The sequence below is a fragment of the Orbicella faveolata genome, unplaced genomic scaffold (genome assembly GCF_042242905.1).
Source record: "Orbicella faveolata isolate gen_17 unplaced genomic scaffold, um_ofav_v1 contig_4, whole genome shotgun sequence".
NCBI lineage: Eukaryota > Metazoa > Cnidaria > Anthozoa > Scleractinia > Merulinidae > Orbicella > Orbicella faveolata.
The window spans coordinates 5984153-6008452 of NW_028301569.1; the positions used below are offsets into that span (position 1 = coordinate 5984153).

The 24300-nt window shown below is 37.9% G+C and overlaps 7 protein-coding genes across 7 annotated transcripts; 1 reads left to right on the forward strand and 6 right to left on the reverse strand.

Moving 5' to 3' along the window:
• Window positions 1-2016: 2016 nt before the first annotated feature.
• LOC110041139 (histamine H2 receptor-like) lies at window positions 2017-3123 on the reverse strand. The gene has a single exon (XM_020746415.2). It carries the CDS (start codon window positions 2923-2925, stop codon window positions 2017-2019), a length of 909 nt encoding a protein of 302 aa, XP_020602074.2. The 5' UTR covers window positions 2926-3123.
• Window positions 3124-4545: 1422 nt separating this feature from the next.
• On the reverse strand, window positions 4546-5734 carry LOC149101236 (histamine H2 receptor-like). The gene has a single exon (XM_089276359.1). It carries the CDS (start codon window positions 5643-5645, stop codon window positions 4689-4691), a length of 957 nt encoding a protein of 318 aa, XP_089132485.1. The 5' UTR covers window positions 5646-5734; the 3' UTR covers window positions 4546-4688.
• Window positions 5735-7964: 2230 nt separating this feature from the next.
• LOC149101237 (histamine H2 receptor-like) lies at window positions 7965-9155 on the reverse strand. The gene has a single exon (XM_089276284.1). It carries the CDS (start codon window positions 9086-9088, stop codon window positions 8135-8137), a length of 954 nt encoding a protein of 317 aa, XP_089132410.1. The 5' UTR covers window positions 9089-9155; the 3' UTR covers window positions 7965-8134.
• A 2190-nt stretch (window positions 9156-11345) lies between these two features.
• On the reverse strand, window positions 11346-12554 carry LOC149101238 (histamine H2 receptor-like). Its single transcript, XM_089276281.1, has one exon. The coding sequence runs from the start codon at window positions 12440-12442 to the stop codon at window positions 11489-11491; it is 954 nt and encodes a 317-aa protein (XP_089132407.1). The 5' UTR covers window positions 12443-12554; the 3' UTR covers window positions 11346-11488.
• Window positions 12555-14469: 1915 nt separating this feature from the next.
• Window positions 14470-15757, reverse strand: LOC149101239 (trace amine-associated receptor 13c-like). Its single transcript, XM_089276348.1, has one exon. It carries the CDS (start codon window positions 15589-15591, stop codon window positions 14638-14640), a length of 954 nt encoding a protein of 317 aa, XP_089132474.1. The 5' UTR covers window positions 15592-15757; the 3' UTR covers window positions 14470-14637.
• A 1859-nt stretch (window positions 15758-17616) lies between these two features.
• On the reverse strand, window positions 17617-19036 carry LOC149101240 (trace amine-associated receptor 13c-like). The gene has a single exon (XM_089276344.1). The coding sequence runs from the start codon at window positions 18737-18739 to the stop codon at window positions 17786-17788; it is 954 nt and encodes a 317-aa protein (XP_089132470.1). The 5' UTR covers window positions 18740-19036; the 3' UTR covers window positions 17617-17785.
• Window positions 19037-22033: 2997 nt separating this feature from the next.
• On the forward strand, window positions 22034-23374 carry LOC149101241 (histamine H2 receptor-like). The gene has a single exon (XM_089275847.1). It carries the CDS (start codon window positions 22187-22189, stop codon window positions 23147-23149), a length of 963 nt encoding a protein of 320 aa, XP_089131973.1. The 5' UTR covers window positions 22034-22186; the 3' UTR covers window positions 23150-23374.
• Window positions 23375-24300: the final 926 nt, after the last annotated feature.

Below are 24300 nucleotides of genomic sequence, written 5' to 3' on the forward strand. Positions count from 1 at the left end.
GACATATACACGCATAGCTAGAGAAGATGGCGAGGCCCTTTTAGGGTGGTACTGGTACTTTTAACGTGGATAGCAGCGGATGGCAAGTCTTAATTTTCAAACAAAGTAAAGAAAGTTATGGCCTGTCTAAATAATTGAGGAGGGTGATTTGGCGGGGACGGGGGCGGGGGACGGGGAATCAGGAGCAATTAGATATTGGAAAAGCAGACACTAAACCGTCACATCTTCCATGCACACAATCAACGAGTTTTTTTTGCCTCCAATTTGCTGCTATTTCAGTTGTCTCCGATTCGTCCACGTGGGTTTGACCGAAGACGAGCTAAGGGGGCACACCTTCTAACCCGACATTTTTCTGTTGAAGTGTGAACGGCGGGAACGGCTATTGGTGTACAGTGGCTGGAGGTCACCCACGTAATGGCAGCATTTTCTCGTTTCGCAGATGCTTCAAGAAAGATTGAGAAATATTACTGAATAACTTAATTCCGAAGACATATATATCAAAAGAAAAAGGATATTGACCGTTAAGAGACCTAAAAACGTCAATATGTTTAATGTACTGACGAGCATATGTAAACAGCTACAAGTTTGAAACAACAATTCAATCCACGCGCTATTTGGCTGTGGTGTGGAATTTTACTTCTAATACGTAGAAATAGTGATAACAATGGGTTGACAGGCCTACACAACTCCTACCCACGTGTAATAGCCCCTTTGAGAGTTTTGCTCGAAATATCATATTTTTGAGGATCTGCTCCTTTTGTATGGTAGATAGGGGGATCTTTCAATATTTCGCTAAGCAACAATCCTGTTTTTAGGAGGACATTTCACCAGAGTAGAGCCGTTAGAGGTCATAGGTCTGCGTGGTTTCCGCTGTTATCCGCGTGTAATTTGCAGGGTTCGACACCTCTGTCTTTTGCCACGTGCTGGCTTTCGTTATTTGAAACAAAAATTATTTACAATTTTCATAATCAATTAGCTTATGAGCTCGAGATTTCTTTAAGATTTTATTTAAAGCAAACTGGGCTAGGTGCGGGTGTTTCTCTTCACTAATACGGGCTTGTTTCCTGTGTTTTATTACAGACGTTAAATGAAATGAGGAATCTTTGTCAATAATATGTGATAATTCTGATTGTGCGTTTAGATGTTCAAAGAACGGTTTTTCTTCTAAACTACTTAGCTTACATATCACAACACTATACAGAAAGCAAGATACAGTGAGAAATTAGAAAATATAATAAATAATAAAGAAACTCTGGGAATAAAGTTTTATTCTTTAAGGACGGTGCCTACTAAATACAAAGGTTTTTGCGCCAGATTAGGACCACGCGGAAAAAGTAGATCCTTGCAAAGGCTATTGGAATCCATAAAGAAAAATGGTGTTAGCCTCGCATTATTTCGAGATAATTAGCTTTGAATCTTAACATGCTGACATCCGCATTTTGCCGAAAAAAGAACGAAAGGATATTTTTTCACAGATTTCCTTAAAATTCGCCTTTACATACAGGAAAGCAAACACATTTATAAAGATCTCAAGACTCCATGGTAAATGATAACAAAAACCATTTTTGGTATGTTTTAAGTATTAAAATCATTGCAACAGCGCTTTTAGCGCCTCTGACAGCCTTTTCAAAACCTTTACGGCGCCCGTTACATTTTTTCCTGTCACAGTAAGTAAAACATTTGCGTATCTCGCACTTGTTTTGCCCGCGCAATAGGCCATCTGCAGGTATATGTTTACTGTTGGATTTTTCAGTATAATTTTCGACATATAACAGCTAGTTTTTCAACTGGAAGACGTTAACAGTTAGTGGTTAGCGATATGGTGCTATTCTGGTGTTTCTGGTTTAAGTACAGGTTCATTAAACTTGACTTTGGTCACAGTAGGAAAAATTTGCTTTCATTTTAGTCGTGTAGTTTGATTGCGTCAATGTCAACCCAGCGCCCGCGTGGCGATTACACCATCGCTAGTTCTCTTCTACAAGGTACTGTTTTTCAAGCCCTCTTTCAATGCTCAGTTCAGTTCATAGCGGGTCCAACAGGCTTGCATGGAACTCGAAACACAAATTTTCTCATTTCTTTTTGCCGCAAACAATATATCAACGGATTCAGTAGCGAGTTTAATACGGCGCAAGTGCGAGCCAACGGCTCCCATACAACAAACACGGCGTCTAAGTTTAAACGTTTCTTCACTCCTACTAGTATTAAAAAGATTGCTAAGGCCATTGGAAGGAAACTTAGCAATACAGCGCTCACTACGAACGCAGTGGTCTTGAGCACTTTGTTCTCTTTAACAAACCTTTCCACTTCTTCTTGGGGTAGCTGTTGGGCTTTCATCATGCTTTGGTGGCGGCGTGATTCACGGTACAAAACAGCATAGGTTATGGTGATAAAAAGGATACAGAAGGTCATAGCCAAAGAAAGTATTAAATTAAATGCAACTCTTAAAATGACGTTATTGGAAAAATATCCAATACCTTGGATAAAAGAAAACGCCCAAAAAATGAGTACTGCAACCGTGATTTTCCGGTTGGTGACAATGTATGGGTAGCTCATGGTAAATTTAATTGCTATTAGCCTCTCGCAAGTGATCAAAATCAGATGAAGCGACGAACAGACAGTCAAGGCGCACAAAAAGAACTTGTGAAAACCTTCAGTCACGCTTCTTTCGATACCATTATAATTAAGGAGATAAAATGTTTTCCATGCGATAAACGATGGCTGTACTACTAGACCAGTTAGTGCGTCAGTTGCCGCTAAGCAGGCCAACAAGATGTTAGGGTTGCTTTGGAGTCTTCGTCTTCTTTTCACGGCCATTATCACTAGCACATTAAACAGAACTGTAAAGGGACAAGTGATGCCGTTAATGATGATAGTGATGATACTGACTTCTTGAGCGAGATTTGGTGTGTCGCCTTGTGCTGTCATCTCAGTAACGTTTGTAAAATTTCATCCAGAGAGTTTGGCCATGTTTAGAAAGAGCAGCGAAGGTAAACTGACTTCTCAGATCGCTCGATCCGCGAGGATTTTTATTTGCTGTTGTCTGGATTGTCACTGCCACATTAAGTGTGACATGTGTTTTTCTCTCACGGTTCCCATGCATTAGCCAAATTTCTTAGTCGGCCTTAAATTCTCGGCCGATTACTCAATTATCATTATCAGCAATTAAAGGTAATTTTCCGTTGTCTTGTAATTTTAGTTCCTGTCCAGTCCATTGATAAATGCCTGAGGCGGTTGAGACACCTCGATGGGAAAAAGTTTTAGTAGTTATAACTATTTTTTCAACTTAGAAACTGGAAAAGATGCTCTTTTATCCAAAACCAAGAACGGAAATTAACATCCCAACCATGTATTAGTTTGAGATGTTTATTTATCAGAGTACAAATTTTTAATATAGTTATTTTCCCATATCTCAATTGTTTTTAATCTGATTAAAACTAAAGTAACTCAATCAATTGGGCCGATGAAAAGTGTTTATCGTGCCCGACTAATAACGCCTCGTCCACACTTCGCCAGAAAAATTTGAAAACGGCGTTTTCAATCTGAAAACGCATGAAATATTTTCCGTCCACTCTACGCCGGAGAAATTTGCAAAAGCAACAATCACTGGTCATTTTGGATTTGTGTTTGAGGAAAACTCTTGGAGGGAAGCACATGATTATCGTGCAGTCACCCTTTCGAAAAGCTCGGTTTTGAGAGTTTTATTTGTAAGTGTACAAATGTTTTTCATCGATATTTTCCCATATCTCATTTGTTTTAACCTGTTTGTAACTAAAGTAACTCAATCCATTAAGCCAATGAAAAATGTTTAAAATGCTGGACTAATAACGACCCCTTCACACTACGCCAGAAAAATTTGAAAACGGCGTTTTTACTCTGAAATTAGTAATCACATACAATTGCTATAAAATACCCTGTTTTTGTTTAAATCTGCCAGAGCTAATCTGATATATTTAGAAGGGTGACAAATTACCGGATATTGGAAAAACTGTCTGAACAACCTTGACTGTTTACCAACTGAAAATGTCAAGCAATATCATTTCCATGATGTGCAAAAATATGAAAAAATTTCACCGAAGGAAAGCATAAATGTTAAGGAGTTTAGACCAAAATGAGGTCTGGTATATCTGCTTGTCATTACGTGAGATGTTACCATAGCAACGCCTTTAATCCAAAAATTGACAACCAAACAATAAGCCTTATTTTAACAGTACCCATACTCGTAAAACTCTACAGGGAAAACTTTAAGAAAAATTAACTAAGTTTCCTTTTAGGGAGGGTGTTCGTAAATACTCTGGGAGCCACCTTAGAACAACAATTCAATCTACGAGCGATTTGACTGAAATGTGGAGTTAATACTACTTCTAAAACGTAGACAGAATTGGAAATCGTTCTCATTGTGCGTTTAGATGTTAAAGGAACAGTTTTTGTTCTAAACTACTCAGTTTACATACCACAACGTAACACTACAGAGAAAGCAATTTATAGTGAGAAATTAGGAAATATAAACTATTAAGGAACTCTGAGAATAAAGTTGTATTCTATAAATTAAGTCAATGTTTTTATTTCGATCTCGTTACTTTAACATAAGTAATAATGAACCAATTGTCTCTTTCAACAATCGAAACGCTTCGTCGAAGTTATACTAATTTACAAGGCGCCGCTTTTCAAGCTCTCTTCCAATGTTCAGTTCAGTTCATAGCGGGTTCCACACGCTTCCATGGAGCTCGAAACACAAATTTTCTCATTTCTTTTTGGCGCAAACAATATATCAACGGATTCAGTAGCGAGTTTAATACGGCGCAAGTGCGAGCCAACGGCTCCCATACAACAAACACGGCGTCTAAGTTCAAATGTTTCTTCACTCCTACTAGTACTAAAAAGATTGTTAAGGCCATTGGAAGGAAACTTAGCAGTACAGCGCTCACTACAAACGTAGTGGTCTTGAGCGCTTTGTTCTCGTTAACAAACCTTTCCACTTCTTCTTGGGGCAACTGTTGGGTTTTGATCCTTCTTTCGTGGCGAAGTGATTCACGGTACAAAATAGCATAGGTTATGGTGATAAAAAGGATACAGAAGATCATAGCTGAAGAAACTATTAAATTAAGCATAGTCCTTACAATGACGTTATTGGAAAAATATTTCATGCCTAGAGATATAAAAGAAAAGGCCCAAATAACGATCGCTGCCACCTTAATTGTCCGTTTAGTGACAATGCATGGGTAGCTCATGGTAAATTTAACCGCTATGAGTCTCTCGGAAGTAATCAAAATCAGATGAAGCGACGAACAGACAGTCAAGACACGCAAAAAGAACTTGTGACAAACTTCAGCCACGCTACGTGCGATACCATTATAATTAAGGAGATAAAACGTTTTCTGTGCGATAAGCGATGGTTGTACTACTAGACCAGTTAGTGCGTCAGTTGCCGCTAAGCAGGCCAGCAGGATGTTAGGGTTGCTTTGGAGTCTTCGTCTTCTTTTTACGGCCATTATCACCAGCACATTAAACAGAACTGTAAAGGGACAAGTGATGCCGTTAATGATGATAGTGATGATACTGACTTGTTGCGCGACATTTGATGTGTCGCCTTGTGCTGTCATCTCAGTGGCGTTTGTAAAATTTGATCCAGAGATGAGTTTGGCCATGTTTAGAAAGCGCAGCGAAGGTAAACTGACTTCTCGGATCACTCGAGCATTTTTATTTGTTGTTCCCTTGATTGATTCACCGCCACGTTAAGTGTAACATGTGTTTTTCTCTCACGGTTCCTATGTATTAGCCAAATTTATTAGTCGGCCTTAAATTCTCGGCCGATTACTCAATTATCATCACTATCAGCAGTTAAAGGTAATTTTCCGTTGTCTTGTAATTTTAGTTCCAGTGTAGTCCACTAATAAATGCCTGAGGCGGTTGAGCCACTTAGATGGGAACATTTTTTAGAAGTTATAACTATTTTTTTCAATTTAGAAACTGGGAAAGATGCTCTTTTATCCAAAACCAAGAGCTGAAATTAACAGCCCAACCACGTATTAGTCTGAGAGGTTTATTTTTGTGTGTACAAATGTTTAGTAAAGTTATTTTCCCATATCTCAATTGTTTTAACCTGTTTGAAACTAATGTAACTCAATCAATTGGGCCAATGAACAGTGTTCATCACGCCCTACTATGCCAGAGAAATTTGAAAACATAGTGTCACTCTGAAAACGCCTCAAATGTTTTTCCGTCCACACTATACCAGAAAAATTCGAAAAAGCAACAATCCCGGTCATTTTGGACTTGATGAAAACTCGGCTAGATAGAGAAATCAAATGATTATCGTGCTGTCATCGCTCGAAAAGTTCTGTTTTGAGAGGTTTATTTGTAAGTGTACAAATGTTTTTCTCTAATATTTTCCCATATCTCAATTATTTTAACCTGTCTGAAACTAGCGTAACTCGATCAATTAGGCCAATGAATTTTGTTTATCACGCCCGATTAATAACGCCCTCTCCACACTACGCCAGAGAAGTTTGAAAAAGGCGTTTTCATTATGTAAACCACCCCGGTGAAATTTAAGAAAGCAACAACCAGCGGCCATTTTAGAGTTCTGTTTGAGGAAAACTCGAGCAGAAAAATTATATGATTATCGTGCTGTCATGGTTTCCAAAAGCTCTGTTTTGAGAGGTTTATTTCTAAGTGTCCAAATGTTTTTCACTAATATTTTCCCGTATCTCTATTGTTTTAACCTGTTTAAAAGTAATGTAACTCAATCAATTAAGCCAATGAATTATGTTTATCACGCCCGACTAATAACGCCCCGTCAACACTACCCCAGAGAAGTCTCAAAAAGGCGTTTTTACTCTGAAAACGCATCAAATGTTTTTCGTCGGCACTACACCAGAAAAAATTTGAAAAAAGCAACAATCATTGATCATTTTGAGGAATCTTAGGCAGTGAAATCACTTGGTTATCGTATTTTCATCGTTTCGAAAAGCTCTGTTTTTAGAGTTTTATTTCTAAGTGTATGTTTTTCACCGATATTTTCCCATATCTCAATTGTCTTAACCTGTGTGGGACTAATGTAACTCAATCAATTCGGCCAATGAGTTATGTTTATCATGCCCGACTAATAATACCACGTCTGCACAACGCCAGAGAGATTTGAAAACGGCGTTTTCACTCTGAACACACATCAAATGTTTTTCCGTCCACGGCTACGGCAGAGAAATTTGAAAAAGCAACAATCACTGGTCATTTTGGATTCGTGTTTGAGGAAAACCCGTGCAGGGAAAGTACATGATTATCGTGCAGTCACCCTTTCGAAAAGCTCTGTTTTGAGAGGTTTATTTTTAAGCGTACAAATGTTTTTCATTGATTTTTTCCCCATATTTCAATTGTTTTAACCTATTTGTAACTAAAGTAACTCAATCAATTAAGCCAATGAATTATGTTTATCACGCCCGAGTAATAACGCCCCCTCCACACTACGCCAGAAAAATTTGAAAACGGCGTTTTTATTCTGAAATTAGTAATCATATACAATTCCTATAAAATACTTTGTTTTTGTTAAAATCTGTCAGAACTAATCTAATATATTTAGAAGAACGACAAATTACAGAATATTAGGAAAACCGTCTGAATAACGTTGGCTTTTTAACAATTCAAAATGTCAGACAATATCATTTCCATGATGCGCCAAAGTATGGAAAAATTTCACCGAAGGAGAGCATCAATATTAAGGAGTTTAGGCCAAAGTGAGGAATATATCTGCCTGTTATCAGATGAGATGTTGCCATGGTAACAGCCTTAATCCAAAAATTGACAACCAAAAAGTAAGCCTTATTTTAACAGTACTCATAGTGATACATCTCTACAGGGAAAACTGTAAGAACGGTTTTTGTTCTAAACTACTCAGTTTACATATGCCACAAGACTATACAAAAAGCAAATTATAGTGAAAAATTAGAAAATATAAACCATTAAGGAACTTTGGGAATAAAAATGTATTCTTTAAATTGAGTCAATATATTTATTTCGATCTCGTTACTTTAACATAAGTAATAATGAACCAATTGTCTCTTTCAACAATCGAAACGCTTCGTCGAAGTTACACTAATTTACAAGGCACCGGTTTTCAAGCTCTCTTCCAATGTTCAGTTCAGTTCATAGCGGGTTCCACACGCTTCCATGGAGCTCGAAACACAAATTTTCTCATTTCTTTTTGGCGCAAACAATATATCAACGGATTCAGTAGCGAGTTTAATACGGCGCAAGTGCGAGCCAACGGCTCCCATACAACAAACACGGCGTCTAAGTTTAAATGTTTCTTCACTCCTACTAGTACTAAAAAGATTGCTAAGGCCATTGGAAGGAAACTTAGCAATACAGCGCTCACTACAAACGCAGTGGTCTTGAGCGCTTTGTTCTCTTTAACAAACCTTTCCACTTCTTCTTGGGGCAACTGTTGGGTTTTGATCCTGCTTTTGTGGCGAAGTGATTCACGGTACAAAATAGCATAGGTTATGGTGATAAAAAGGATACAGAAGATCATAGCTGAAGAAACTATTAAATTAAGCATATTCCTTACAATGACGTTATTGGAAAAATATTTCATGCCTAGAGACATAAAAGAAAAGGCCCAAATAACGATCGCTGCCACCTTAATTGTCCGTTTAGTGACAATGCATGGGTAGCTCATGGTAAATTTAACCGCTATGAGTCTCTCGGAAGTAATCAAAATCAGATGAAGCGACGAACAGACAGTCAAGACACGCAAAAAGAACTTGTGAAAACCTTCAGTCACGCTACGTTCGATACCATTATAATTAAGGAGATAAAACGTTTTCTGTGCGATAAGCGATGGCTGTACTACTAGACCAGTTAGTGCGTCAGTTGCTGCTAAGCAGGCCAGCAAGATGTTAGGGTTGCTTTGGAGTCTTCGTCTTCTTTTTACGGCCATTATCACCAGCACATTAAACAGAACTGTAAAGGGACAAGTGATGCCGTTAATGATGATAGTGATGATACTGACTTGTTGTGCGAGATTTAGTGTGTCGCCTTGTGCAGGCATCTCAGTAACATTTGTAAAATTTGATCCAGAAAGTTTGACCATGTTTAGAAAGAGCAGCGAAGGTAAACTGACTTCTCGGATCGCTCGAGCATTTTTATTTGTTGTTGTCTCGATTGATTCACCGCCACGTTAAGTGTAACATGTGTTTTTCTCTCACGGTTCCTATGTATTAGCCAAATTTATTAGTCGGCTTAAATTCTCGGCTGATTACTCAATTATCATTATCAGTAATTAAAGGCAATTTTCTGTTGTCTTGTAATTTTAGTTCCAGTGCAGTCCACTAATAAATGCCTGAGGCGGTTTAGAAGTTATAACTATTTTTTTCAATTTAGCAACTGGGAAAGATGCTCTTTTATCCAAAACCAATAACTCAAATTTTAAACATCCCAACCATGTACTAGACTGAGAGGTTTATTTATGAGTGTACAAATGCTTAGTAAAGTTATTTTCCCATATCTCAATTGTTTTATCCTGTTTGAAACTAATGTAACTCAATCAATTGGGCCAATGAATAGTGTTTATCATATCCGACTACACTAGAGAAATTTGAAAAAGGGGTTTCACTCTGAAAACGCCTCAAATCTTTTTCCGTCGAAACTACGCCAGAAAAATTTGAAAAAGCAACAACCAGCGGTCATTTTGGAGTTCTGTTTGAGGAAAACTCGAGCAGGGAAATCTCAGGATTATGGTGCTGTCATCGTTTCCAAAAGCTCTCTTTTGAGTGGTTTATTTGTAAGTGTACAAATGTTTTTCACCAATATTTTCCCGTATCTCAGTTTTCTTAACCAGTTTAAAAGTAATGCCGCTCAATCAATTAAGCCAATGAATTATGTTTATCGTGTCTGACTAATAACGCCCCCTCCACTCTACACCAGAGAAATTTGAAAACAGGGTTTCTTTGTGAAAACGCATGAAATATTTTCCCGTCCACACTATGTCAGAAAATCTTGAAAAAGCAACAATCCCGGTCATTTTGGACTTGAAGAAAACTCGGCTAGACGGGGAAATCTAATAATCATGGCGCTGTCATCGCTCGAAAGTTTCTGTTCCAATTATTTTAACCTGTTTTCATCGTTCCGAAAAGTTCTGTTTTGAGAAGTTTATTTGTAAGGGTATGTTTTTCACCGATATTTTCCGATATCCCTCAATTGTTTTCACCTGTTTGAAATTAATGTAACACAATCAATTAAGCCAATGAACAGTGTTTATCATGCCCGATTAATAACGCCTCGTCCACAGTACGCCAGAGAAATTTGCAAACGGCGTTTTCACTCTGAAAACGCATGAAATATTTTCCGTCCACACTACGCCGGAGAAATTTGAAAAAGCAACAATCACTGGTCATTCTGGACTTCTGTTTGAGGAAAACTCAGTCAGACGGCGAAATCACATGATTTGAGTCTCGTGCCCGACTAACAGCACCCCGTCAACACTCCGCCAGAGAAATTTGAAAACGGCATTTTCACTGAAAACGCGTGAAATATTTTCCGTCCACACTACGCCGGAGAAACTTGAAAAAGCAACAATCACTGGTCATTTTGGATTCGTGTTTGAGGAAACCTTGTGCAGGGAAAGCACATGATTGTCGTGCTGTCATCCTTTCGAAAAGCTCTGTTTTGAGATTTTAATTTGCAAGTGGACAAATGTTTTTCATTGATATTAAGGAGCTTAGGCCCAAATGACTGATATATCTACCAGTCATTAGACGAGATGTTGCCATAGTAACGGCCTTGATCTAAAAACTCACAACCAAAAAATAAGCCTTATTTTAACAGTACCCATACTGGTAAATCTCTACAGGGAAAACTTTAAGAGAATTTAACTAAGTTTCCTGTTAGGGAGGGTGTTCGTAAATACTCTTGGGAGCCACCTTAAAACAACAATTCAATGCACGGGCGATTTGGCCGAAATGTGGAGTTAATACTGCTTCTAAAACGTAGAAAGAACTGGATATCGTTACTTAAAACAACAATAATTTACAATTTTCATAATCAGTTAGGTTATAAGCTCGAGATTTCTTCTAGATTTTAAATAAAGCAAACTGAATTAGGTACGTGTCTTTCTCTTCACTGGTACGGGCTTTGTTTCCGGTGTTTTATAACTGACGTTTAATGAAATGAGAAACATTTGTCAATAATATGTGATAATTCTGATTGTGCGTTTAGATGTTCAAGGAACTGCTTTTGTTCTAAACTACTCAGTTTACATACCACAACACTACAGAGAAAGCATTTTATAGTGAGAAATTAGGAAATATAAACTATTAAGGAACTCTGAGAATAAAGTTGTATTCTTTGAATTAAGTCAATGTTTTTATTTCGATCTCGTTACTTTAACATAAGTAATAATGAACCAATTGTCTCTTTCAACAATCGAAACGCTTCGTCGAAGTTATTCTAATTTACAAGGCACCGGTTTTCAAGCTCTCTTCCAATGTTCAGTTCAGTTCATAGCGGGTTCCACACGCTTCCATGGAGCTCGAAACACAAATTTTCTCATTTCTTTTTGGCGCAAACAATATATCAACGGATTCAGTAGCGAGTTTAATACGGCGCAAGTGCGAGCCAACGGCTCCCATACAACAAACACGGCGTCTAAGTTTAAATGTTTCTTCACTCCTACTAGTATTAAAAAGATTGCTAAGGCCATTGGAAGGAAACTTAGCAGTACAGCGCTCACTACAAACGCAGTGGTCTTGAGCGCTTTGTTCTCTTTAACAAACCTTTCCACTTCTTCTTGGGGCAACTGTTGGGTTTTGATCCTGCTTTCGTGGCGAAGTGATTCACGGTACAAAATAGCATAGGTTATGGTGATAAAAAGGATACAGAAGGTCAGTGCTAAAGAAACTATTAAATTAAACGCAATTCTTACAATGACCTCATTGGAAACATATTTAATGCCTTGAGAGATAAAAGAAAACGCCCAAAAAGTGATCACTGCTACCTTAATTTTCCGTTTAGTGACAATGTATGGGTAGCTCATGGTAAATTTAATTGCTATTAGTCTCTCGGAAGTGATCAAAATCAGATGAAGCGACGAACAGACAATCAAGGTGTGCAAAAAAAACTTTTGACAAACTTCAGCCACGCTTCTTTCGATACCATTATAATTAAGGAGATAAAACGTTTTCCATGCGATAAAGGATGGCTGTACTACTAGACCAGTTAGTGCGTCAGTTGCCGCTAAGCAGGCCAGCAAGATGTTAGGGTTGCTTTGGAGTCTTCGTCTTCTTTTCACGGCCATTATCACCAACACATTAAACAGAACTGTAAAGGGACAAGTGATGCCGTTAATGATGATAGTGATGATACTGACTTGTTGTGCGAGATTTGGTGTGTCGCCTGGTGCTGTCATCTCAGTAACATTTGTAAAATTTGATCCAGAAAGTTTGGTCATGTTTAGAAAGCGCAGCGAAGGTAAACTGACTACTCGGATCGCTCGAGCATTTTTATTTGTTGTTGTCTCGATTGATTCACCGCCACGGTATGTGTCACATGTGTTTTTCTCTCACGGTTCCCATCCATTGGCCGAATTCATTAGTGGGCCTGAAATTCTCGGCCGATTACTCAATTGTCATTATCAGGAATTAAAGTTCATTTGGGTTGTCTTGTTATTTTAGTTCCAGTCCAGCCCACTAATAAATGCCTGAGGCGGTTGAGACAGTTTGATGGGAAAGTTTTTAGTAGTTATAACTATTTTTTCAACTTGAAAACTTGAAAATATGCTCTTTCATGCAAAACCAAGAACCGAAATTAACATCCCAACCATGTATTAGTCTGAGAGGTTTATTTGTGAGTGCACAAATGTTTAGTACAGTAATTTATTTCTTTAGTACAGTTATTTCCATATCTAAGTTGTTTTAACCTATTTGAAACTGATGTAACTCAATCAATTAAGCCAATGAATATTTTTTATAACGCCCGACTAATAAGGCCCCATGCGCACTTCGCCACGGAAGTTTGAAAACGGAGTTTCACTCTGAAAACGTATCAAATGTGTTTTCCGTGCACACTATGTCTGTGAAATGTGAAAACAAAAAACAATCCCGGTCATTTTGGACTTGAGCAAAACTCGGCCAGAGAAATCACACCATTATCGTGCTGTCGTCCTTTCCAAAAGTTCTGTTTTGAGAGGTTTATTTGTTAGTGCACAAATGTTTTTCACGAATATTTTCCCATATCTCAATTATTTTAACTCGTTTGAAACTAGCGTAACTCAATCAATTAGGCCAATGAATTTTTGTTTATCACGCCCGACTAATAACGCCCCGTCCACACATATATTACGCCAGAGAAGTTTGAAAACGGCGTTTTCACTCTGAAAACGCATCAAATGTTTTTCGTCCACACTACGCCTGAGATATTTGAAATAAGCAACAGTCATTGATCATTTTTAGGAATCTTGGGCAGTGAAATCACATAGTTATCGTGTGGTCATCGGTTCGAAAAGCTACGTTTTGAGAGTTTTATTTGTAAGTGTGTGTTTTTCACCGATATTTTCCCAGATCTCAATTGTCTTAACCTGTGTGGGACTAATGTAAGTCAATCAATTAAGCCAATGAATAATAATACCACGTCTACACAACGCCAGAGAGACTTGAAAATGGCGTTTTCACTCTGAACACACATCAAATGTTTTTCCGTCCACACTACGGCAGAGAAATTTGAAAAAGCAACAATCATTTGTCATTTTGGATTCGTGTTTGAGGAAAAGCCGTGCAGGGAAAGTACATGATTATCGTGCAGTCACCCTTTCGAAAAGCTCTGTTTCGAGAGGTTTATTTTTAAGCGTACAAATGTTTTTCATTGATTTTTTCCCCATATTTCAATTGTTTTAACCTATTTGTAACTAAAGTAACTCAATCAATTAAGCCAATGAATTATGTTTATCATGCCTGACTAATTACGCCACGTTCACAGTACGCCAGAAAAATTTGAAAACGGCGTTTTACTCTGAAATTAGTAACCACATACAATTCCTATAAAATACCCTATTTCTGTTAAAATCTGTCAGAGCTAATCTAATATATTTAGAAGAATGACAAATTACAGAATATTGGTAAAACCGTCTAAACAACCTTTACTTTGTACCAATTCAAAACGTCAGGCAATATCATTTCCATGATGTGCCAAAGTATGGAAAAATTTCACCGAAGGAAAGTATAAATATTAAGGAGTTTAGGCCGAAATGAGGAGTATATCTGCCTGTTATTAGATGAGATGTTGCCATGGTAACGGCCTTAATCCAAAAATTGAACACCAAAAAATAAGCCTTATTTTAACAGTACCCATACTGATAAATCTCTACAGGGAAAACTGTAAGAACGGTTTTTGTTCTAAACTTCTCAGTTTACATATACCACAATACTATACATAAAGCAAATTATAGTGAAAAATTAAAAAATATAAACCATTAAGGAACTCTGGGAATAAAAATGTATTCTTTAAATTGGGTCAATATATTTATTTCGATCTCGTTACTTTAACATAAGTAATAATGAACCAATTGTCTCTTTCAAGAATCGAAACGCTTCGTCCAAGTTACGCTGATTTACAAGGCACCGGTTTTCAAGTTCTCTTGCAATGTTCAGTTCAGTTCATAGCGGGTTCCATAGATTTGAATGGAACTCGAAACACAAATTTTCTCATTTCTTTTTGGCGCAAACAATATATCAACGGATTCAGTAGCGAGTTTAATACTGCGCACGTGCGAGCCACCGGCACCGATACGACAAGCACAGCGTTCAAGTTTAAATGTCTCTTCACTCTTAATGCCAGTGAAAAGAAAGTTAAAGCCATTGGAAGGAAACTTAGCAGTACAGCGCTCACTACAAACGCAGTGGTCTTGAGCGCTTTGTTCTCTTTAACAAACCTTTCCATTTCTTCTTGGGGTAACTGTTGGGTTTTGATCTTGCTTTCGTGGCGACGTGATTCACGGTACAAAACAGCATAGGTTGCCGTTATGAAAAAGATACAGAAAGTCATTGCTGAAAAAACTATTAGATTAAATGTAATTCTTACAATGACCTCATTGGAAACGTATTTAATGCCTTGAGATATAAAAGAAAAGGCCCAAAAAATGATCACTGCCACCTTAATTTTCCGTTTAGTGACAATGTATGGGTAGCTCATGGTAAATTTAACCGCTATTAGTCTCTCGCAAGTAATCAAAATCAGATGAAGCGACGAACAGACACCCAAGACGCGTAAAAAAAATTTGTGACAATCTTCAGCCACGCTACGTTCGATACCATTATAATTAAGGAGATAAAACGTTTTCCATGCGATAAAGGATGGCTGTACTACTAGACCAGTTAGTGCGTCAGTTGCCGCTAAGCAGGCCAGCAAGATGTTAGGGTTGCTTTGGAGTCTCCGTCTTCTTTTCACGGCTATTATCACCAGCACATTAAACACAACTGTAAAGGGACAAGCGATGCCGTTAATGATGATAGTAATGATACTGACTTGTTGTGCGAGATTTGGTCTGTCGCCTTGTGCTGTCATCTCAGTAACATTTGTAAAATTTGATCCAGAAAGTTTGGCCATGTTTAGAAAGCGCAGCGAAGGTAAACTGACTACTCGGATCGCTCGAGGATTTTTATTTGTCGTTGTCTCGATTGATTCACCGCCACGGTATGTGTCACATGTGTTTTTCTCTCACGGTTCCCATCCATTAGCCGAATTCATTAGTCGCCCTTAAATTCTCGGCCGATTACTCAATTGTCATTATCAGGAATTAAAGTTCATTTGGGTTGTCTTGTTATTTTAGTTCCAGTCCAGCCCACTAATAAATGCCTGAGGCGGTTGAGACAGTTCGAAGGGAAAGTTTTAAGTAGTTATAACTATTTTTTCAACTTGAAAACTTGAAAATATGCTCTTTCATGCAAAACCAAGAACCGAAATTAACATCCCAACCATGTATTAGTCTGAGAGGTTTATTTGTGAGTGCACAAATGTTTAGTACAGTAATTTATTTCTTTAGTACAGTTATTTCCATATCTCAGTTGTTTTAACCTATTTGAAACTGATGTAACTCAATCAATTAAGCCAATGAATATTTTTTATAACGTTCGATTAATAATACCCCATCCGCACTTCGCCACGGAAGTTTGAAAACGAAGTTTCACTCTGAAAACGTATCAAATGTTTTTCCGTGCACACTATGTCTGTGAAATTTGAAAAAGAAACAATCCCGGTCATTTTGGACTTGAGCAAAACTCGGGCAAAGAAATCAGATCATTATCGTGCTGTCGTCCTTTCCAAAAGTTCTGTTTTGAGAGGTTGATTTGTTAGTGTACAAATGTTTTTCACGAATATTTTCCCATATCTCAATTATTTTAACTCGTTTGAAACTAGCGTAACTCAATCAATTAGGCCAATGAATTTTTGTTTATCACGCCCGACTAATAACGCCCCGTCCACACATATATTACGCCAGAGAAGTTTGAAAACGGCGTTTTCACTCTGAAAACGCATCAGATGTTTTTCGTCCACACTACGCCAGAGATATTTGAAATAAGCAACAGTCATTGATCATTTTTAGGAATCTTGGGCAGTGAAATCACATAGTTATCGTGTTGTAAGCGGTTGGAAAAGCTATGTTTTGAGTTTTATTTGTAAGTGTGCGTTTTTCACCGATATTTTCCCATATCTCAATTGTCTTAATCTGTGTGGGACTAATTTAACTCAATCCATTAAACCAATGAATTACGTTTATCATTCCCGACTAATAATATTACGTCTATACAACGCCAGAGAAATTTGAAAATGGCGTTTTCACTCTGAACACACATCAAATGTTTTTCCGTCCACACTACGACAGAAAAATTTGAAAAAGCAACAATCACTGGTCATTTTGGATTCGTGTTTGAGGAAAACCCGTGCAGGGAAAGCACACGATTATCGTGCTGTCATCCTTTCGAAAAGCTTTGTTTTGAGATTTTTATTTGCAAGTGTACAAATGTTTTTCATTGATATTTTTCCGTATCTCAATTGTTTTAACCTATTTGTAACTAAAGTAACTCAATCAATTAAGCCAATGAATTATGTTTATCATGCCTGACTAATTACGCCCCCTCCACACTACGCCAGAAAAATTTGAAAACCGCGTTTTACTCTGAAATTAGTAATCACATACAATTCCTATAAAATACCCTATTTTTGCTAAAATCTGTCAGAGCTAATCTAATATATTTAGAAGAACGACAAATTACAGAATATTAGAAAAACCGTCTGAATAACGTTGCTTTTTATCAATTCAAAATGTCAGACAATATCATTTCCATGGTGTGCCAAAGTATGGAAAAATTTCACCGAAGGAAAGTATAAATATTAAGGAGTTTAGGCCAAAATGAGGAATATATCTGCCTGCTATTAGATGAGATGTTGCCATGGTAACAGCCTTAATCAAAAAATAAGCCTTATTTTAACAGTACTCATACTGATACATCTCTACAGGGAAAACTTTAAGAACGGTTTTTGTTCTAAACTACTCAGTTTACATATGCCACAACACTATACAAAAAGCAAATTATAGTGAAAAATTAGAAAATATAAACCATTAAGGAACTCTGGGAATAAAAATGTATTCTTTTTTATTGGGTCAATATATTTATTTCGATCTCGTTACTTTAACATAAGTAATAATGAACCAATTGTCTCTTTCAAGAATCGAAACGCTTCGTCCAAGTTACGCTGATTTACAAGGCACCGGTTTTCAAGTTCTCTTGCAATGGTCAGTTCAGTTCATAGCGTGTTCCACAGGTTTACATGGAGTTCGAAACACAAATTTTCTCATTTCTTTTTGGCGCAGACAATATATTGACGGATTCAGCAGCGAGTTTAATACGGCGCAAGTGCCAGCCAACGGCATCGATACAACAAGCACAGCGTCTAAGTTTAAATGTTTCTTCACTCCTACTGCTACTGAAAAGATAGTTAAAGCCATTGGAAGGAAACTTAGCAGTACAGCGCTCACTACAAACGCAGTGGTCTTGAGCGCTTTGTTCTCTTTAACAAACCTTTCCACTTCTTCTTGGGGTAGCTGTTGGGTTTTGATCCTGCTTTCGTGGCGACGTGATTCACGGTACAAAACAGCATAGGTTGCGGTGATGAAAAAGATACAGAAAGTCATTGCTAAAGAAACTATTGAATGAAACGTAATTCTTATAATGACGTCATTGGAAACATATTTAATGCCTTGAGAAATAAAAGAAAACGCCCAAAAAATGATCACTGCCACCTTAATTTTCCGTTTAGTGACAATGTATGGGTAGCTCATGGTAAATTTAATTGCTATTAGTCTCTCGCAAGTAATCAAAATCAGATGAAGCGACGAACAGACGGTCAAGGTGTGCAGAAAGAACTTGTGACAATCTTCAGCCACGCTACGTTCGATACCCTTAAAATTAAGGAGATAAAATGTTTTCCATGCGATAAAGGATGGCTGTACTACTAGACCAGTTAGTGCGTCAGTTGCCGCTAAGCAGGCCAACAAGATGTTAGCGTTGCTTTGGAGTCTTCGTCTTCTTTTTACGGCCATTATCACCAACACATTAAACAGAACTGTAAAGGGACAAGTGATGCCGTTAATGATGATAGTGATGATACTGACTTGTTGTGCGAGATTTGGTGTGTCGCCTTGTGCGGTCATCTCAGTAACGTTTGTAAAATTTGATCCAGAAAGTTTGGCCATGTTTAGAAAGCGCAGCGAAGGTAAACTGACTTCTCGGATCGCTCGAGGATTTTTATTTGTCGTTGTCTGGATTGATTCACCGCCACGTTAAGTGTAACATGTGTTTTTCTCTCACCTTTCCCATGCATTAGCCAACCCCATCAGTGGACCTGTCATTCTCCGTCGATTACTCAATTGTCATTACCAGCAATTAAAGATCATTTTCCGTTGTCTTATAATTTGAGTTCTAGTCCATGCTAGTTCACTGATAAATGCCTGAGGCGGCCGAGGCACTTTAGATGGGAAAGTAGTTATAACTATTTTTTCAACTTAGAAACTGGAAAGAGGCTCTTTCATCGACAAAATCAAGAACCGAAATTAAATGACATCCCAACCTTGTATTAGTCTGAGAAGTTTATTTATGAGTGTACAAATGTTTAGCACAGTTATTTTCCTGTATCTAAATTGTTTTAAGCTGTTGGAAACTAATGTAACTCAAATAATTAGGCCAATTAATAGTGTTTATCACTCCCGACTAATAACGCCCCGTCTACAATACGCGAGAGAAATTTGAAAACGGGGTATTACTCTGAAAACGCATGAAGTGTTTCTCCGTCCACGCTACGCCAGAAAAACTTGAAAAAGCAACAATCGCGGTCATTTTGGACTTGAGGAAAACTCAAGCAGGAAAGGCAAATGATTATCGTGCTGCCATCGTTTCGGAAAAGCTCTGTTTTGAGAGTGTTTTATTGAAAGTGTAAAACTGTTTATTACAGCTATTTTCCATATCTGAATTGTTTTACCCTGTTTGAAGCTAATGTAACTCATCAATTAGGCCAATGAATAGTGTTTATCATGCCCGACTTAGAACGCCCCATCCACACTACGCCAGAGAAATTTGAAAACAGCGTTTTCACTCTGAAAACACATCAAATGTTTTCAGTCCACACTACACTGGAGAAATTTGAAAAGGCAACAATCCTCGGCCATTTTGCACTTCTGTTTGAGGAAGACTCTGGCAGGGAGTGAGATCACACGATTATCGTGCTGTCATCCTTTCGTAAAGCTCTGTTTTGAGAGATTTATTTTCAAGTGTACAAATGTTTTCCACCGATATTTTCCCATATCTCAATTGTTTTACCCTGTTTGAAACTAATGTAATTCAGTCAATTAGACCAATGAATATTGTTTATCATGACCGGCTAATAAGGCCTGGTTCAAACTACGCCAGAGAAGTCTGAAAAACGCGTTTTCACTCTGAAAACGTATCAAATGTTTTTCGTCCACAATACACCGGAAAATTTTGAAAAAAAGTAACAATCACTGGTCACTTTGGATTTGTGGTTGAGGAAATCTTGGGCAGTGAAATCGCATGGCTATCGTGTCATTGTCATTGTTTCAAAAGCGCTGTTTTGAGAGGTTTATTTGCAGTGTACAAATGTTTCATTGATATTTTTCCGTCTCTCAATTGTTCCAACCTGAACTAATGTAACTCAATCAATTAAGCCAATGAATTATGTTTATCATGCCCGGCTAATAATGCCCCGTTCACACTACGCCAGAGAAGTTTGAAAACAGCGTTGTCACTCTGAAAAACGTCATGTATTAAATGTTTTCCGTCCACCGGAGAAAGTTTTTAAAAGTAACAATCCCCGGTCATTTTGGACTTTTGTTTGAGGAAAACTTGCGCTGGGAAATCAAATGTTTATCGCGTCCTCATTTCGAAAAGCTCTGTTTTTAAAAGTTTATTTGTACGTGTAGAAATGTTTATTTCGGTTATTTTCCCATATCTCAATTGTTTTTACCTGTTTGAAATTAATGCAGCTCAATCAATTTGGGCAATGGATAGTCGTTATCAAGCCCGGCTAATAAGACCACGTTCACACTTCGCCAGCCAGAGAAGTTTGAAAACGGCGTTTTCACTCTGAAATAGCATCGAATGTTTTTCAGTTCACACTACCCCAGAAAAATTTGAAAAAGTAAAATCCCGGTCATTTTGGACTTCTGTTGGAGGAAAACTCGCACAGCGAATTCAAATGTTTATCGTGCTGTCGTCGTTTCGAAAAGTTCTGTTTTGAGAGGTTTATTTAATTTCTTAGTGTACAAATGTTTTTTCACCGAAATTTTCCTATATCTGAATTGTTTTGACCTGTTTGAAACTAATGTAACTCAATCAATTAGGCCAATGAATAGTGTTTATCATGGCCGACTAATTAATAACGTCCTGTCCACACTATGCCAGAGAAATTAATTGAAAACAGCGTTTTTACTCTGAAAACGCATCAAATGTTTTCCCTTCACACTACGCCAGAGAAAGTTTTTCAAAACAACAACCCCCGCGGTCATTTTGGACTTCTGTTTGAGGAAAACTCGTACCGTGCTGTTGCCGTTACGAAAAGCTCTGTTTTCAAAAGTTTATTTGTAATTTTTCCCATATCTCAATTGTTTTGACCTGTTTGAAACTAATGTAACTCAGTCAATTAGGCCAATCAACAGTGTTTATCATGCCCGACTAATAACGTCACGTTCTCACTACGCCAGAGAAGTCTGGTAAAGGCGTTTTCGCTCTGATCGAAAACGTATCAAATGTTCTTCCGTCCACTACGCCGGAGAAATTTCAAAAAGCAACAATCCTTAGCCATTCTGTTTGAGGAAAACACAGGCAGACGGGAAAATCACACGATTATCGTGCAGTATCGTTTCCAAAAGCTCTGTGTTGAGAGGTTTATTTCGTGTACAAATGTTTTTCACTAAAATTTTCCCATATCCCTCAGTTGTTTTAACCTGTTTAACACTAATGTAGTCACTCAATTAAGCCAGTGAATATTGTATATTACGCTGCAGTAATATGTTCTGCTTTCCCTTGCCACTTCAAAAAGTAATTTTAAATCCGTGTTAATACGTTATTACTTCTCATTACTCCTACATTTTCTACTTTAATTTACATATGAATTAATCGTAATTCGGATAACTTATGCACCCACAGTATAAATAAGCATGCGATGCCTTAAAACTAGTACTCATATGCAATCGGGAAAACACCATACAACAGGTCTGATTGGCGCAGAACACACATCGGTGGATGAATTTCCTTAGTTTATTTCTTAGTTTACTTTGTGAGCCGGGAGTAAAATAGGTGGCCAAGTAGACAAACAACAAATTTTGACACTCGGTTTGTCAAACACTGTGTGATTGTAAAATTTGGCTCTTGCTCGTTGCCAGTTGCTGATCCAGTCGTCTGCCGTTGTCTCTCACGTTCGCAGTTCGATTCTAACACAAAGTGATACTCGCTGACTAAAACTCGAAGGAAATTTCTCTTGGCTTTTCCACAGTTATAGTGCGGAGATAACCTTAAACAAACTCATTCTCAGTAAGAGTGAAGAAGCGTTACTGAAGAGAAGAGCATCTCATCAGGTTCTGGAAGCAAGGGAATCCTGGATACAACCTTGAATGAGCCAGTGAACAAGAATGGCGAACTTCACCGTCAACGAAAACACCACAATCGAACTGAACGAAGCAAACAAACCGTCAATCCCAACAGGAATAGCCGTATTTCTTTCAACCTTGAACATTTTGCTGTCCATCACTGCATCATTGGGCAATGCTTTGATCCTTGTTGCTCTTCATAAAGAGACTTCCCTTCATCCTCCAACGAAACTTCTGTTCCGGTGTCTGGCAATCACTGATCTTTCTGTTGGACTTATCATACACCCAATTACCGTCTTTTTTCATTCGTCTTCGGTAACAACATTAATAAACTGGAAAATCTTTTACTACATAGAAATGCTGCATAAGTTTTTAAGCTTTGTTTTGTGTCAAGTATCGATCTTAACATCCGGCGCAATAAGCGTGGACAGACTCATAGCGCTGTTATCTGGACTAAGGTACAGACATGTTATAACATTACCTCGAGTTCGTGCAGTTATCTCCTGCTTTTGGTTAATTGGCATATCAGTTGGATCAATATACCTTTGGAATGTTAGTGTAGCCTTTACTATAGCCACTGTCGATACACTATTTTCTCTCACAACCTCTGGCTTCTCCTATGGAAAGATTTTTCGCCAGCTTCGACATCAACTTCAAGTACACGCAGTCCCACAAGAACAAACTAACGGAGGACGAGCCCCTCTGAATATAGCACGATACAAGAAGTCAGTTTCCAGCGCAATATGGGTGCAGCTGGCACTAGTTACGTGCTATACTCCGTTTTTCGTTGTAGTTATGTTCATGATATATGGTGGAATGTCTGGAGGCGAATTTCAAATTGCTTTCGAAATGACAGCAACTTTGTCCTACTTTAATTCGTCTCTTAACCCGATCCTTTACTGCTGGAAGATCAGAAGTGTACGAAAAGCAGCCAAGGACACGATCAAACAACTCAACTGCTCTAAATCAGCCCCAGTAAATGGTCCGCTGGATTGTATTCGGTGAAGAACGGATATACTGAAGATTTGAATGTCAGGAACTGTGAGGAATACAGAAAGAATCTTGCCTTTCAGTGTGTTTTTGATAGTCATGTATGCAATGCCTGAAGCTCCCTAAAGGAGTGAGGAACAGTTTTTCCACTTATGTAGCATTAGCAGAATTGCTGGAGTCTTTCACAGAAGTTAATCTTTATGATTTATTAGTTATGTTTGCGATTTATTAGATCTATTAGTTTATTAGCTAACGCAGTCCTATATATTCAGCATTGAATTTGGACTTACATGATAAATAATATGATAATAAGCTCTTGATTATAAGCAATTTGTTCGAAACCTTTTGGATAATTCAGTGCCTTACCAAAATGTTCTAAAGAGTGAGAAATTGCTTCATTTGTTGAATCCCCTTTTGATTTTCTGTAACAAGTGGAATGTACTGCAAGTTATGCACTACATCCATAAGCTATGTAGCGCTTCAAGCTTTGTTTTGTGTCAAGTATCGGGCTCCACTCTCAGAGCAATAAGCGTGGATAGACCTATCTCGCTGTTATCTGGACTGAGGTACAGACAAGTGGTAACATTGCCGCTGTTTCTTGCAGTTATCGTTTTCCCTTATTTGATTGGTATAGAGTTGGATTGATATATGCCTTTAGAATTTTAGTATAGCGGTTAAAGTAGCCTTTATTCTAACAATGTTTTCTGTGGCAACCTCTGTCTTCTCCTACTCGATGATTCATGTCAATCTTCGACAACATGAACGTAAAGTGTCCCCATCAACACAAGGACAACCGAACGGAAGGCAAGCCCCTCTGAATATTGCTCGATACAAGAAGTCAGTCTTCAGCGCAATATGGGTGCAGGTGACATAGGCTTATTTGTTATATTCCGTTTTCCGTTGTGGTAATTCTCGCGGAATAAGGCCAAACACCCGGAACCCAAATTGAAGTTGCTCTCTACGTTAAAGTAACTTTGTTCTATGCTAATTCTTCTCTAAACCCGATTCATTACTGTTGGAAGATCAGAAGCAGTGTACAACAAGCAGCCAAGGACACTATCAAACAATTGAACTGCTGTAAATCAGCCTAGATCTTGGGGTGTAGTGAAGAAGATTCGGTGAAGAACGGAACTGGTTATAAGCAGTCTATTTTGTTAAATAGAGTA